The sequence below is a fragment of the Camarhynchus parvulus genome, chromosome 23 (genome assembly GCF_901933205.1).
Source record: "Camarhynchus parvulus chromosome 23, STF_HiC, whole genome shotgun sequence".
In the NCBI taxonomy this organism is placed as follows: Eukaryota; Metazoa; Chordata; class Aves; order Passeriformes; family Thraupidae; genus Camarhynchus; species Camarhynchus parvulus.
This window is the reverse complement of record NC_044593.1, coordinates 2409250-2425178: the sequence shown is the minus strand read 5'-3', so window position 1 is coordinate 2425178 and position 15929 is coordinate 2409250. Positions and strand designations below refer to the sequence as shown.

At 46.1% G+C, this 15929-nt stretch overlaps 1 protein-coding gene across 1 annotated transcript in view; it reads left to right on the top strand.

The window, feature by feature from the left end:
- The window catches only part of CSMD2 (CUB and Sushi multiple domains 2), a 250322-nt gene that overhangs the window by 13125 nt on the left and 221268 nt on the right, over window positions 1-15929 (top strand). Inside the window, exon 2 of the mRNA XM_030964453.1 lies at window positions 9818-10034. Within this exon, the coding sequence (XP_030820313.1) occupies window positions 9818-10034 (217 nt within the window). The remainder of the gene's footprint in view (window positions 1-9817; window positions 10035-15929) is intronic.

Sequence of the window (15929 nt, the reverse complement as noted above, 5' to 3'; positions counted from 1 at the left end):
CCCGGTGGGGCTGTTCCTCACCCCAGAATCTGCATTGTGAAAAATGCCTGTTTTATGAAAAATAGGCAATTTTATGAAAAATTAAAAATTTCAAAAATTTGAAAAATTTATGAAACATTTTATGAAAGTATTTTATTGGCTTTTCGCAAATATTCAAATGTGTATTGTGTTAGAAAGTGATGCTGTATTAATTCTCTTAAGTAGTGTGTTAAATATAGTTTTAGGTTATAACAAAATGTTAAACTAGAAACTGTGCTATGTAAGATACTTTTCTTTTCTAAAGAAAGGAGTTGCAGTGAGATAGCAGCCACAGGACACCTGAATCTTTCAGAGAAAGAATCCTGTGTTTGAATGGAATTTATGCATCATGTATGAGATGTATGAATATGCAACAGGCTGTTGCTTTTAAGGGTTAATCCTCTGTTAACGTGGGTCCTTTTTTGGGCTTATTTTGCCCAGAAAAAGGTACCTGGACTGTCCATAACTCTTTGTTTCTATTGTCTCATATTGTCCTAATCCAAATAGTCCAAATTATTATTACTCTAATTATATTGCTATTTTTATAACCATTTTACAACTGTTAAAACTTTTAAAATTTTAAAACCAAGTGATTGGCGTTTTTCGCATGCATTAATTGGGTAATTGGAGTGCTCTGGAGATGGAATCAGCTCCAGAAGTGCCTGGGTTTGTTATCCTGCTGTGGAGAGGAGCGGCCAGAATTGATTGAGAGACAATTCTGGAAGGGAAAGGTTTGAAGGAAGGAAATGACATCCCTGGAGCAGGAGATGTCTGAATGTCCTGGCTGAACATTGGGATGGCTTCCTGGAGCTGAGCAGATGAATTCCAGGGGATGGTTGCCCTGTCAGGAGGAGCTGGAGCGGCTCCCTGTGTGCCTGTGCTTAGCAACGGAGCCTGGGCTGCCTCTGGAATGGTGATTTGGGATGAACCCTCCTCCTGCTGCTGCTTTCCCAAGGTTTCCAAACCCTGCTCCTTCATTTTCTGCCCTTCAGGCTTCCTTGAGCACCCCAGCAGCTTTCTGCCCCTGCCCTGCACAAACCAGGGGGTTTTCCTATTGAGAGGAACGGTGGATTTGTCTTTCCAAACCAGCTGTGGGGCTGCTGGGAGATAAAACCAGCACTGGGAGAGAAAAGAAACAATGGGAAGGATTCCACTGATTGGTGAATGGAAAAAGATATTTGATTTTACAAATAAACTTTAGGTTTGCTGATACATGAAATTGGACATTGAGAGAGGAAAGAAACAATGGGGAAGACAAACCCCTAAATTCTGTAAGAATTAAAAATTCAAAGGGAGGGTTGTGCATTAGAGGGGAATCTTTGGGAACAGGCGTTCTGGGAAGTCTGAACCTCTCAAGTCCCTCAGAAATGGGGAAAGAGAGAAGGGAAATGCAGCTGGGAAATTGGGATGAAAAGGAGGCTGCGTCCTCCAAAAACTGGAGAGACCCCAGGGGAATGCCCCATGGCCTCTGCCTTGATTGGAATAAAGTTCCAGGGCTCCTCTGTCTCCTTTTTGGCCACAAACCCCTGGTGTTTGTGGATGAATTTTTTTGGTTTTTTGTGCTCAGGGTGTGGGGTGAATTCTGTGCAGCTCCTGTGACACAGCTCCAGGATTTCACCTGAATCTGGAGCTGCTGCAGTGCCACAGGGGCCAGACTTGAAACGTGGAACATGTGTACCAAGAAATGGATTTGCTGAGAAGTGGAGAGGGCAGAAACCTGGCATTGTGCTTAAAGTCTTATCAACTGGAGCTGCTTAATTTGATTTTTCAGCTGTTACCCTTACTGGGGCGTTCAGGTTTTTTGTTTGCTTGGGGTTTTTGGGTTGTAAATGCCTGAACTCCCTCAGCCAAGGTGCCCCGTGGAGATCAGTGGGCCTGGCAGAACCAATGTCCCTTGTTCTCATGCCCAAGGCACCAAATAAAGTCACTTTTGTCACAGCACAGACACACCTGTGCTTAGATGGGGTCCAGCACTGAGGAATTGGTTTGCCTGCAGAAAGCTCAGGGGGTGGGTGTTGGCCTCTGTGCAATGCTAAACTTTTCCTCAATTTTTCCTGCACATTTCAAAGAAATTTTTCTCAATATCCAACCCGAACCACCTCCTAATTAGGAAAATTAGGATATTTTCCTAATATCCAACCTTCCCTCCTCCTGGTGGGGAGGAAAACTCCCTTTCCTTCTGTGTGTGTGTTTGTGGTTTTCAGGTGTGTGGTGGCTCAGCTGGGGCTTCTGTGGAATCCCAAATATGCAGGAAATTTTCCTAACTCTCCAAGACAACATTTTTGACTGGGAAGGGAAGGGAGAGCACACTGGGGATGAGTTTTGCATCTTTTGTTCCTCTTCTTCCTGCTTGGAAAGGCCTGAAAATGGAATTGCTGGGTTGGAGCAATTCCAGAAAAGAAAGAAATTTAAAAGAAAGACATTTAAAAATTTTTAAAAGTTTAAAAAAGAAAGAAATTTAAAATTTTTCCTCATATCTGCAGGAATCCATAAAGTTAGAGGGTCTTATATTGGTGGGAAAACCAGACAGGCCTCAGTGCAGCCTCTTTTTTCTGCTTGCCACATTTGCTGCCTTGTTTGCCTGTGCTCTCTTTCTGCTTGGTAAAAACATCTTCTTGTTTGGGGTGGGTTTATCCTTTGCTCTAAGCCATAAAACCCCTTCTAACTAACACACCCCTTTGCCTCCTTGGTTAGCCAGTGAGACTGGCCCAGCAATTCTTTCCTTCTATATCAAAACTTGCTTCCGTCTCTATTCCTTCGTCAGACTCTACGTTTAAAAATCTTCCTGCTAAGCACACATATCTGTGAGACCTTCTTGTCAAACTTTCATCCTTCCCAACATTAGAAAATCTTAAAAAATCAGGGCAACACTTCTGGGCTTGGTAGTGCTGGCTCGAGCTGAATTCAGCTGAAATGCACTTTTTTTTCTGCCCTTGCACTGCCCAGCTCATCACTCCCCGTGCTCAGAGGGAAGCAGGCTCAGGCTGTCTGAGATGGAAATCATCCCCTTGATGATGCTCTTGGATCCACGGGCTTTTGATGAAGTTACAGTTAATGGAATGACTCTGCATTATTTATTACCCAGCAGGCTTTGATAGGAGGCTGGAGGTTAAGCTCCAGCTCGGAGAAGGTGAATCCTGAGGGCAGCAAGGCTGCCATTGATCAAGTGCGGAGGAGTCGAATTTGCAGGTGTGAAAAACACCAATCACTTGTTTTTTTAAATTTTAAAAGTAATAAATGGTTATAAAAACAGCAATATAATAAAAATTTGGACAATGAGGATTTAGGACAATATGAGACAATAAAAACAAAGAGTTAAGGACAGTCCAGGTACCTCTTTCTGGGCAAAATAAGCCCAAAAAAGGACCCATGTTAACAGAGGATTAACCCTTAAAAGCAATAACCTGTTGCATATTCATACAGCTCATACATGATGCATAAATTCCATTCAAACACAGGATTCTGTCTGATCAGTGTCAGCTTCTTCCTCTGACTGCTCTTCAGGGCTGAGGAGGCAGGAAGAAGTTGGTTTCTTCTGATAATGGAGCAATAAATTCTCTTTCTCTGCCTATCATTTTACTGACATTTTTCTCAAACTCTCGTGGCTTGTAAATCCTCACACAAAGTTGGTAATTGTTGCCGTGGGCTAAAATCAAAGGCACAGCTGTTTGTGACTCCGTGCCAAGGTCTCTGAGCCCCTTGCCGGGGTCTGGAGTCACCCAGGGCAGCCAGAGCAATGTCCTGACACTTCAGTGCCTGATAAATGATGCTCAGCACCAAACAACGACCACAGGAACGTTTTTTTCTATTTAGAAGGCAGTGCAAACAAGGAGGAGCTGGTGTGGGTGGGTTTGGAGAGCTCTGAGCATTGGGGGAGTGTGACGGTGTTCACAGGGGTCTGAGGATGAGGGAAGAGACGAGGCTCTGACTCCGTGTTTCAGAAGGCTGGATTTATTATTTTATGATATATATTATATTAAAACTATACTAAAAGAATAGAAGAAAATATTTCATCAGAAGGATAGAATAGAATAGAATAGAATAGAATAGAATAGAATAGAATAGAATAGAATAGAATAGAATAGAATAGAATAGAATGATAACAAAGGCTTGTGTCTTGGACTCTCTGTCCGAGCCAGCTGGGCTGTGATTGGCCATTAATTAGAAACAGCCACATAGACCAATCACAGATGCACCTGTTGCATTCCACAGCAGCAGATAATCATTGTTTATATTTTGTTCCTGAGGCCTCTCAGCTTCTCAGGAGGAAAAATCCTAAGGAAAGGATTTTCCATAAAAGATGTCCGTGACAGGGGTGAGGTGAGCAAACCTTGGAGGTGCTGCTGGACAAGCAGGGTTTGCCCCTGGTGTTTCAGTGTTTGCCTGTGCATTTCAGTTTTGCTGGGGAAAGGTTTTTTATGTGCCTGTGGTTGTGGAATGGGCTGTAGAACAACAGGGAATAACAGCATTTCTGTGTGAGTAACAGTAACTACAGCAAATGGCAAAACCCCAAACTGCTGCATTGGGGAGGAGGCAGCCGTGGATCCTCCATAAACGATGCTGCTGAGAGCAAGGCACTGTGCATGAATTGATATTTGTTCCCGCTGAATTGTGCAGTGACCATGCATCAGCGTTTGCTAAATTAGATTTTGTTTCTGCTGAGGAACAAAGTGCAGCGACTTGTATTTCAGGAAGCACTTCAGAGATAAATTCAGCCTCCCTCTCTCTCAAGCACTGCCTGGATAATAACATGGTGTAAACCAAAAGCTACAATTCTTCCTTGCTCTACACCCCCCTGGATCTGGCCTGGGATTGAAGTTTAAGGAATTGCAAGTAGGTGGAAGATGATTTTTCTTTCCCCACTGGTTTCCTTTGCACTTGTCACGTCAGAGAACGCCTTTGTTTGTTGTTGTTGTTGTTTACCTCCTGGCAGAGGGGGGAGGTTTGTAGTGACACATTTGGATGTTCAGGTTTATCTCAGTCTGGAGCTGCTGGAATTCCCTGTCAGGCAGGGCTGGGAGGGAGCAGCAGCCGGGGCAGCTCATTTGTGTTGCTTGTTTGAAAGGAATTACAAAAATCCTGTTGCTGGGAGTGTTCTTCCATGGCTGCATCTCCTGTTTCTCCTGGTGGGTTTGGTCAGGGTGCAGTGACTGTCACACTGCCACCTCTGGGACACTGGGCCGAGCTGGAGCTGCTTCAGGGCCCCTCTAAATCTGCAGTGACTGGCACCAGAATGGTGCTGGCTCATGTGTCGGGATGGCTTTGGCTTTACAGTGGAAATAAAACCTCCCCCGAGCCTCTGCCCCCACTCCTGGAGCTTGTCCTGTCAAAAGAACTCTGCTCTGGAGCACCAGGATGTGGTTCCTGCTCCTGCCACCCTTCCTTTCTCTTCATGGCAGCCCCACACTGAAGCCTGAGGGGTTTGGAGCTCTCCTCTGCTCAGCTGATATTTATTTTTCACTGCAGTGTCTGGTCACGTTAAGTTTTGTACCGTGCGGATTAAAATGTGTGTTACAAACTGCAGTTCTTCTGTGAGGGTAGTGCAGGGTAAATATTCCATCATTTCCCTGGTGAGGAGCCCAGGGTGAAGCCAGTTGGTCTGGGGATTGTTCAGAGAGTGCCTGTTGCACAAAAGAACTCCTGGGAGTGGAGATTTGGTTAAACCAACGTGTGAAAAAATGGAGAAATTGAGTCACCATCTGTGAATTACATTGGTGGTGTCCCAGATGAAGATGTTTTCCCAGTATGCTGTGGGTTTCCTTAAAGGATTCAGTGGGTTTGGAGGTGTTTTCCAGCCTAAATGATCCTGTGAAGATCCTGAATGACGATGCCCCAAATGATGATGCCCTAAATGATGATGCCCTAAATGATGATGTCCTCAATGATGATTTCCTAAATGATGATGCCCAAGTGATGATTCCCTCAATGATGATGCCCTAAATGATGATGCCCCAAATGATGATGCCCTAAATGATGATCCCCTAAATGATGATGCCCTAAATGATGATCTCCTTAATGATGATCTCCTAAATGATGATGCCCTAAATGATGATCTCCTAAATGATGATCTCCTAAATGATGATCCCCTAAATGATCACCTAAATGATGATGCCCTAAATGATGATCTCCTAAATGATGATCCCCTAAATGATGATCCCCTAAATGATGATGCCCTAAATGATGATGCCCTCAATGATGATGCCCTAAATGATGATCTCCTAAATGCTGATCTCCTAAATGATGATCTCCTTAATGATGATCTCCTAAATGATGATCCCCTAAATGATGATCCCCTCAATGATGATCCCCTAAATGATGATCCCCTAAATTATGATCTCCTAAATGATGATGCCCTAAATGATGATCTCCTTAATGATGATCTCCTAAATGATGATGCCCTAAATGATGATCTCCTAAATGATGATTCTCTAAATGGTGATCCCCTAAATGCTGATGCCCTCAGTGATCCCTCATCCTTGTTTGAAGCTCCTGCATCAAAGCAGAGCTGAGGGATTCATTTCAGGGACCCACTCCCAACAAAGCACTCTCCAGAATTGAGAGGAGGTGCTGGCAGAGCCCAGCCTGGCCTCAGCTCTGTTCTTCCTCCCTCACAAATGGGACAAATGCCCACAAACCCATCCCTGTGATGAGCCCAGGGGGTCCCACCCTCTGGAATGTCAGCCCATGGAGAAGAGCTGAGGAGCTGGAACACCCCCAGGAACACAGCTCAGGGGGGATGATGCAGCATTCTCATCTCTGGGGGAAGGAATTGAAGGTGCCTCCTGTCAGACTTTGGGATGGGAAGAAAGTGCCAGAAATTTTGGGAGAATTTTGTCCTCTGTCAACCCCAAATCCACCTGGAACTTGCCAGCGCAGGCACCGGCGCTGCCCTTTCATATCTTTCTACTTGTTTGTGCTCCTGGGCCAAAGGGATAAAGGGAATTGTTTCTGCAATCTTCACAGGAGAAATTTTGAATTTCAGATAAGGTTTTGTCAGTCAAGGATGAGCTGAACTAACTCAGACCTGGAAGCAAATGATAGAACACATAAATTCCCTCAGCTTCCCGGATTTCTTTCCCTGCCTGATGACTTTTTCCAGCAATGTCCAATATAAATGAAGTCCTCTGCTATTACAGCTATTACAGAATATATTACTGCCCAGTTTGGCAGCTTTTGCAAAGCTGTGCTTTGTTTGCAATAAGCAATTTTCTTTTATCTGTGCCCAGAGCACCTCTGGGTCAACGTTGTGAACATGCAAATATTTCAGTAGATTGATTGGATACATCATAAAACTCTGTCTTATTTTTTCTATTATTTATTTGTTCTTTCAGATAGATTTATGTCCATTTGTGGCACTGGCTGTGGAAGGATGGGCTGAGTTTGTGGATTTTGGAGCTTCCATATGACCTTGGAAGTGTTTGGAACATGGTGTCTGTGACCTTGAATTTATTTTCTGAGCCTTGTGCAGCCTTGGTAGCTTTTACACCATCAGGAAATTGAGAGATACAGCCTCTTTAATTTCCCATTTGCCTTAAATTGTTCTGATGAACTTATGATTAAAATAAAAATGAGCAGGAGGGGACAGTTCAATATCGCCCTGCTGCTTATTGAGCGTGGCTGAGGTTGGAGAAAGGATTCGACTGAATTGCAGAACAGAGCTCGTGGATCTTTGGTTCTTAAACCAAACTGGGCTTCATTTTACTCCTCTGTGATCACAGGGATATTCCTGCTCCTGTGCAGCTTTCTGGCACTGAGCTTTTCCAGTGAACTCCCCAAAAGGAATGGAGCCCAAGTGGAGGAGGGAGGCGGATTTGTCTCTTATGTAGTGACAAAAAGCCAGGTGCTACAGAAATGCAAAATACTCCAGGCAAGGAATCCTGTGCCTCCCTCACTTTAATCCCTGGTGGATTGTGGGGCTGTCCTGCCTCTCATTGATCCAATAAACGTGCTACAAAAAGATTCCCTGGGTAGTAAATAGGATGGGCTGTCTCAGATTCATAAAACTCTGTCTTGCAGGGAAAAGTTCCACGGAGCGTTTTTTGCGCCCAAAGTAGGTCAATCTAATTATAATTGCCTTTAATGAGCACCACTCTGCAGCTCTGTACCTGTAGCTGCTTGGCACTCAGAAGTGCAAATGCCTTTGAGAAAAAAAAATTTTAAAAAGCAGCAAAAAAAAAAAAGCAAGGAGAAATCAAAGAAGTAATTTCTACTCTAATGCATTTTGACTTGAAAGCCTCTGTTGTCCCCATCAGCAGGGTAAACAATCCAGCATGGGTGGGAAAAGCTGGAGCAGCAGCTCAGGGGATAAAGGTGAAACTCTGCTTTTGGGCCATGGGATTGACCCTTCCAGCTGTCTGGAATTTGGCTTTGTGTGGGGGAATTCTTCCACTAAAGCAGTGAGGGTTGGAGCAGCTTGGAGTGAGTGCTTTGTGCCTCCAGAGATATCCAGGTACAGCAGCAGTGAAGGGAGAGGAAAAGGCTGGAGGGAATTTGTCATTTCGGCTGTTCCCAAAACACATTCGTGTACCTGTGTCCCCAGAGAGAAAAAAAATCTCATCTATCCTGTAAGTGTACATGGTGGCTCTTTATCTTTGGGATGCAGTGTTCCAGGGACTGCCTTGGGCGGGGGAGATGGATTTGAGGGAGGTTTGAGGTGTTTCAGGAGGGGGCTTTGTTCTCTGCAGCTTTGCAGCAGCTCCTCAGAGTTACTGACTGGAGATGTTCTGTGTGTTGAGGCAGAATGAGGAGCACAGACCTGTCAGAAGTGGCTGAGAGGAGCCAGCAGCCCCCCAAGGCAGGGTCTGGACAGTGATTTCTGCCCTGTGTGCCCCCATCAGGGCTGCCAGGGGTGTGAGTGCTGCTGTGTTTTGTTCCAGTGAACCATTCCCAGGCAGGGTTGGAGGGCACCCTAAGGATGGTTTGTTTGGCCAAGCCTTGCCCTGTGTCCTGCTCTTTGTGGAGTCAGGACAGGTTTGTGGCTGACCTTTGGCCATGCAGGTTTGAGGCAGCCTTGGCCAGCCAGGCTCAGCCTGGCACTCCTTGGGGTCCCCTCTGCTTTCTCGGGGTGAGGGGGGGATGTGGCACTGCCTGCACACTCAGCCCTTCTTCTGTCTCTGTCCAGCTGATACTGGGGGAGAAGGGGACAGTGAGCTCTGGCATTGTCCTGGAATTGGGGGAGAAGGGGACAGTGAGCTCTGGCATTGTCCTGGAATTGGGGAATGCCACACTCAGCTCTGGCATTGTCCCTGGAATGGTCCCTGGAACTGGGGGAGAAGGGGAGAATCAGCTCTGGCATTGTCCCTGGAACTGGGGGAGAAGGGGAGAATCAGCTGTGCATTGTCCCTGGAACTGGGGGAGAAGGGGACAGTGTGCTCTCTCATTGTCGCTGGAGTTGTCCCTGGAATTGGGGAAGGGGGCACTCAGCTCTGTCACTGTCCCTGTGCTGTGCCCCGGCAGGGCCTGGCACCTGGCACCTGGCACCTGGCAGGGTGCAATGCCAAATGCACGGGGTGTGGTGGGGGAGCTCTGGGTGCTGTGCTGGGCTGGGGAAGGGTGGCTGAGGAAGGAGCTGTCCCCAGGGCCAGGCTGTGACTCCAGCTGTGCTCTGTGGGGAGCAGAGCCCAGGACGTGCCTGGGGGTTCGGGCTCCACATCCCTGCAGGGAGAAAGCCAAAACTCCATCCTCAGATTTTCCTTTTCTCTGTTTCTCCTGGTGGGGAGAGCCCTGTGTGCTCTGTTGGGATGCTGAGGACGTTCAATGCTCACCTCTGACTTTGTGCTTTTGTTTTTTCTCTTGGCAGCCCAGAACTGCAGTCACACATTGCAGGGCCCAAACGGGACAATACAGAGCCCAGGCTTTCCCTATGGATACCCCAATTATGCAAACTGCACGTGGACAATCACTGCTGAGGAGCAGAACAGGATACAGCTCGTTTTCCAGTCCTTTGCATTAGAGGAAGATTTTGATGTATTATCCATCTACGATGGGCTGCCTGAGCAGGGCAATCTGAGAACGAGGTACAGTTGTTCATTACAGTGATGTTTATAAACATCTTCCCCTTCCTGCCACTGGGATTAAATCTGCCCTCGGATTGTTTATGCTGCAATAAACTGGGAGTGTTTCTCCATGAGCAGTTCTTACAGTTGTTTTGATTTCTTAGCTCTTGATAAGGCTTGAAATGTTTCTCTGAGCTCCTGGCAGTAATGATTTAGCAAGGCTCGTCCCAGACATCCAGAGGAGTTAATTAGGAAATGGAGCAGGAGGGAAGCAGAGTTAATGTGCAGAGAGCTTCCCTCAGTCCAAAGGAGACTCCTGGAGCGGGAGGATGGACTGTGGGGTTCAGTGACAGCTCTGCCAAAGCCTTTGTGGGTTTTCCCAAAAAATCTGGGCTGTTCCTTAACCCCCAGTCCATCCAGCAGCAGGACAGGGCTGCATTCCCCCATTGCTGGATCTCCAGGGGTAAGAAGTGTTCAATAATCCAGATTGGTAGTGTTAGGAGAATTAATCCACAAACACCAGAGGTTTGTGTCCAAAAAGGAGACAGAGCAGTCCTGGAACTTTATCCCAATCAAGGGAGAGGCCATGGGGCATTCCCCTGGGGTCTCTCCAGTTTTTGGAGGACGCAGCCTCCTTTTTATCCCAACTTCCCAGCTGCATTTCCCTTCTCTCTTTCCCCATTTCTGAGGGACTTGAGAGGTTCAGACTTCCCAGAACACCTGATTCCAGAGATTCCCCTCCAATGTACAACCCTCCCTTTTAAATTCTAATTCTTACAGAATTTAGGGTTTTTCTTCCCCATTGTTTCTTTCATCTTTCAATGTCTAATTTCTCAGCAAACCTAAAGTTTATTTGTAAAATCAAATCTCTTTTTCCATTCACCAATCAGTGGAATCCTTCCCATTGTTTCTTTTATCTTTCCCAGTGCTGGTTTTGTCTCCCAGCAGCCCCACAGCTGGTTTGGAAAGACAAATCCACTGTTCCTCTCAGTAGGAAAACTCCCCATGGTTTCTCCAGTGAGTTTCCAGTGTTAAAAAAAGTTTTGTGGGAGGCTGATTTTGCTGTGTTGCTGTGGCAGCATCCAGGCTCTGAATCCCTGGAATTCTGAATCCAGAATTCTGCAGCCCTGGAGATGGATTTTCCTTCAAAGCCCTCGAGTTCAGGACAAATCCGTTGACCTCAGTGTCTTGTCTGACCCGAGTGGAACATCTGAGCTGCACCCTGGTGGAAATCAGCTCTTTATGTAGATTATTTCAGTTATGCAAATAAATCATCTCCTCATTTGGCAACTGTGCTTGAGAATCACTTTAATTATGGGACCTGGGTGTTTAATCAGGAGGTTCGGTGCTTTGCTTTGGGGATAATGGCAAGGTGGAAAATTTGGGGGTAAAATCCAGCTCAGGAAACTTTGTGTGGTGAGAAGTTAATGCTGCTCTGAGATCCTCACTAGAATATTCTGGTTGTAAATGAAAGCAGGAGAAGGGAAAACCTCCCAGGTGTGAGCTGGGGATCTGTGGCCCTGCACTGGGGAAGGTGAGCAGGCAGAAAAGGTTCCCCCTCTGCCTCCCTGGTGAAATTCAGGTGCAGCTTGGGCAGGTGAATGGGAGCTGGGGGTGGGAAATCCAGCAGCAAAATCCACCTGGGAATGTTCCAGTTCTGAGCTCAGGAAATGGAGTGTATTCAGGGCAGGAAAGGGGAGTAAAGGGGGGAGATGAAGAGGGGGATTCCTGGAGGTCTGAAAGCACTTGTGGAAAGCTCAGCAAGGTGAAAGATGAACTCCTGCGTGGTGGATATTTGATTTCTTCCCTCGGACATTTCTGGATTAGTAATTTCTAAACCCGGAGCTGGCTCCTTTGGGCTGTTTCATGTCTCATCTCCTTGTTCACCAGTTTTAATATTTGGGCAAGGCTCTTGCACAGGGTGGAATTGTTGGGGTGTCCCCTGATCCTTGTGGGTCCCTTCCACCTCAGGAGACCGCAGGTGTTACTTTTATAATTACATCAATCTCACCTCATTAAACTCTCAACTATTGCCTGACACTGGGGTACTTTTTTCTCCCTCTTTCTCCCTTTTTTCTCTCTCTCACGACCATCAATTTTGCTTTTTTTTCCTGCCTGCTCTCCAAACGTTCTCCATTCATCACTGAGGTGCAGCCCTGAAGATGGATGGCCACGTGTCACTCATCAGAGCTCACCCAAAATGAGCTGTGAGCAAGGGGAAAAGAAGGGACAACTGGATTTCTTTGCTTCTTCCCCTCCCAAACTTCTATTTTTGAGCATCCCCCATTCATTTGGGGTCTTTCCCATCCCAGACCATTCCAGGATTTCCTGGGAAGGGGTTAATGTTGTGTTCATCATGTGCTGGCAAACACCCTCTTGTCTTGCAATTTAATGTGGTGTGAAGGTTCCCTAATAGAATAAGAGCAGCCCTAATCCAATGAGGCATTTGCTAATAAACAGCTTTACTGGATATTAGGGAATTTGCCTTGCGTGTTTGTGATGAGGACGTGAATATTAAATGGCTTTCAGTGCCTTAATTTAGACATCCAGGGCTGTTGTCATCTCTCAGTGCCATGACTTTGCTTTGTTTGCTAAAATCAGAGCCCGTTTCCAAGTCTTTGCTATTTCAGCTTCTCTGGAATCATTGGGTTTTTAGAATCCTGCAGTGGGTTGGGTTGGAAGGGAGCTCAATTCCATTTCATTCCATCCTCTGCCATGGGCAGGGACCTTCCACTGCCCCAGGCTGCTCCAGCCAGGCCTTGGACACTTCAGGGATCCAGGGGCAGCCGCAGCTTCTGTGGGCAACCTGTGCCAGGGCCTCCCAGCCCTCACAGGGCAGGATTTGTTCCTTATATATAACCTAAACTTCCCTTTTTTTCAGTTGGAAGCTTCCTCCTTGTCCACTGGAATTTTCCCAGCTCCTGGCTTTCAGCAGGAACCACTGTGGGGGAATTTTCTGTGAAACCTGAGAGCTGTATATTGTAATGATTATATTAATAATAATTATATTTGGTCGCTGCAGAGTTTTCTTTTCCATGATGAGGGACATCAAGATTTTGCTTCCTGTCCAGGATTTCCTCTTCTCTTGAGCTCGTTACACCAGACCAGACTCTCCCAAATCCTCTTCCTCCAAGTCTGCAGCTGCTGTGGGATCAGGGATCCTGTGGAGCCCTGCAGTTATTCCAGAACATTCTTCGCCCAGTTCCCTTTGTGCCCCGTGATTGTGGCATTGTTCCCAGGTCGCTCCAATCAGGTTCCCTCCCTGATTGCCTTCCCACTGTGCGGGGCTCAGAAACTCAGCAGAGACCTGACTACAGTTTGAATTCTTGGGGTTATTTATGGCTCTGAGATTGCTGTGGGGTTTGGGGGAGGCCCTGCCCCTCTTTGTGTCAGACTCTTGTTCCACGACATCCCCAGAGTGGGCAACCACAGAGCCACGTGGCTTCCCCCAGCTGTTTCATCTGCCAGTAATTTGCAGGACCCCTTTAATGTGAGAATCTTAGATCACTTGCAAATTCCCTGATTTGAAGCTTCGGGCTTGTACTCAGATCCAAGGAAAACACATTTACAGTCTCCCTGTGAGTCGGTCGTTGTAGCTCCCTAATTCTGTTTTCCCAGTGAGACCTGCTGAATTTACACTCCAAATGGAAGTGGTCAGCTTAGAAAATCAGATTTTTTGGTTTTTTTTTCCTTCCAGAGATGTTCAAAAAAGCCCACGGGACAGAACATGGGATGTTTCTACCAGCAGAGATTCCTCACTTGCAAATGTGCTGAGCAATGCTGGGTTTTCTCAGGCTCTTCCAACCCTTGGGCTTCCCTTCCCACCTGTTGTGGGCAGGGAATTCTGTCGTCCTCTGGTCTCTTCCCGGTTCAAACAAAACATTTCAGTGATGCTGAGTTTATTTGCTTGAGAAAAATGTTTGTTTGAGGCTGTACATGAAGAGGAAAAAACTCCCAGAGTCTTGCAGTGCTGGCTGTGTTTCAACGGGCATTGCTGGGAGGAACAACAAATTCAGATTTTTTGACCTATCTGGGAGGAACCGGCCCCTTCTCAGGAGGGTTCTGCAGAAATTCCTGTTCCTGCAGGGCGTGCAGGGTCTGGGGGAACGTTTGCAGTCATTGCTGCAGTGGGGTTCAGTGAGAGCCTGAATGAGAGACGTGGGGCTCCAGGCTGCTTTCAAAATGCAGTTTATTGTATCCAGGAGGTTACAAAAGTCTGGGTGGCAGAGCTGTGCCTACAGCTGCCAGCTCCGCTGCAGGCAGGCCTGGAGACGTTTAAATTACAATGAATTATGTACTTTTTGGTTACAATGCATTATATACTTTTCTTTGCTGAGCATCTTCATACAGCAGAACCAATCTATACCTGAACTTTTATCTATAGCCTATCATAACTACTGTAATTACCATATTCATGTTACTGTTCTCCAATCACTAAAAGTTAGTACATTACAGTTTAAGCTAGAAGTTGGTTTTCAGTTTTCTTGCAGTGGAAAATCCAGAGACCTTTTTTCTACTTGCAGCATTGGCAGGCTTGTTTGCCTGTGCTACTTTCTGCTTGGTAAAAACATCTTCTTGTTTGGGATGGGTTTATCCTTTGCTCTAAGCCATAAAAACCCCTTCTAACTAACACACCCCTTTGCCTCCTTGGTTATCCAGTAAGACTGGCTCAGCGATTCTTTCCTTCTATATCAAAACTTGCTTCCATCTCTCTTCCTTCTTCAGATTCTACATTTAAAAAAATCTTTCTGCCAAGCACAGATATCTGTGAGACCTTCTTGTCAAACTTCCATCCTTCCCAGCAGGGTTCTGTGCAAATCCTGCTGCTGGCACAGGGCCCTGCTTCCCTTGCAGCTCACGTCCCACATCTCCCAGTGTCTCCTCAGGCTGCTCCCAGATCCTCATCCCTCTTCCCTGACGAGTGGCTGAAGAGTGAGGAGAAGGATTGCCATCAATCTGCTGTGTGAGCAATTCAGAACCACGTCTTGGGCCGTATTTAATTGACTGAAAGTTGAAGGATTTGGTTTGAACTCTGGAAACGATGTGATCCTTGTGATAAGAGCAGAGTTATCTCTGGGCTGACCCAATTACAGCTGCAGCAGGAATTACCTGCACCTTGCATGTTTCTCTTGATAACCTTTTAATTACTCTTTGAAAAAGCAGCCTGGGTGACTTGTACTTAATTACCAATCAAGAGCACAAAGCTTTTGATCTTAAAAACAGCAAAAGGGAGGAGGAAAGGAAGGGACAAAAAGGAAGGAGAGTGTTCCTGTGGCTTGCAGAGATGCAAATTTGGGGTGAAATGACATCCTGAGGTTCAGTTCTGGTAAAGAAAAATCCTGGGGTTCAGTCCTGGTAGAGAAAAGAAATCCTGGGGTTCTGTCCTGGTAAAGAAAAAATTGTGGGGTTCAGTTCTGGTAAAGAAAAAACCCTGGAGTTCAATTCTGATAAAGAAAAAATCATGGGGTTCTGTCCTGATAAAGAAACAAATCCTGGGCTTCAATCCTGGTAAAGAAAAAATCCTGGGGTTCAGTTCTGGTAAAGAAATTCCTGGAAAACCAGCATTTGTCAGCTGGGAATGCACAGAGCTCGTGTTTGGAGTTTGTGTTGAGTCACCTCTGGTCCAGTGCAATGTTCCTTTGTCACTGCCTCACGTCTCCAAGGTGACTACAGTTCTTTCTGCTAAGGAGAAGGATAAATAAAGCAGAGGGCCAGCTAAATCCTTTGTCACCTTTAGTAAACATCCCAGCCCCACCTCCCTCTCCCCCTCAGCAGAGCCTTTTGTCACTTCCCATTAACTCCATGGGAAAAGAAGCACCACAAAACCCCACTTAAATTTATGTTCTCTGCTGTGTAGGATTAAATCCACTTTATTTGTGTTTTTCTCTCTGGGAAGAGCCGTGTTTGAGCTGCTCC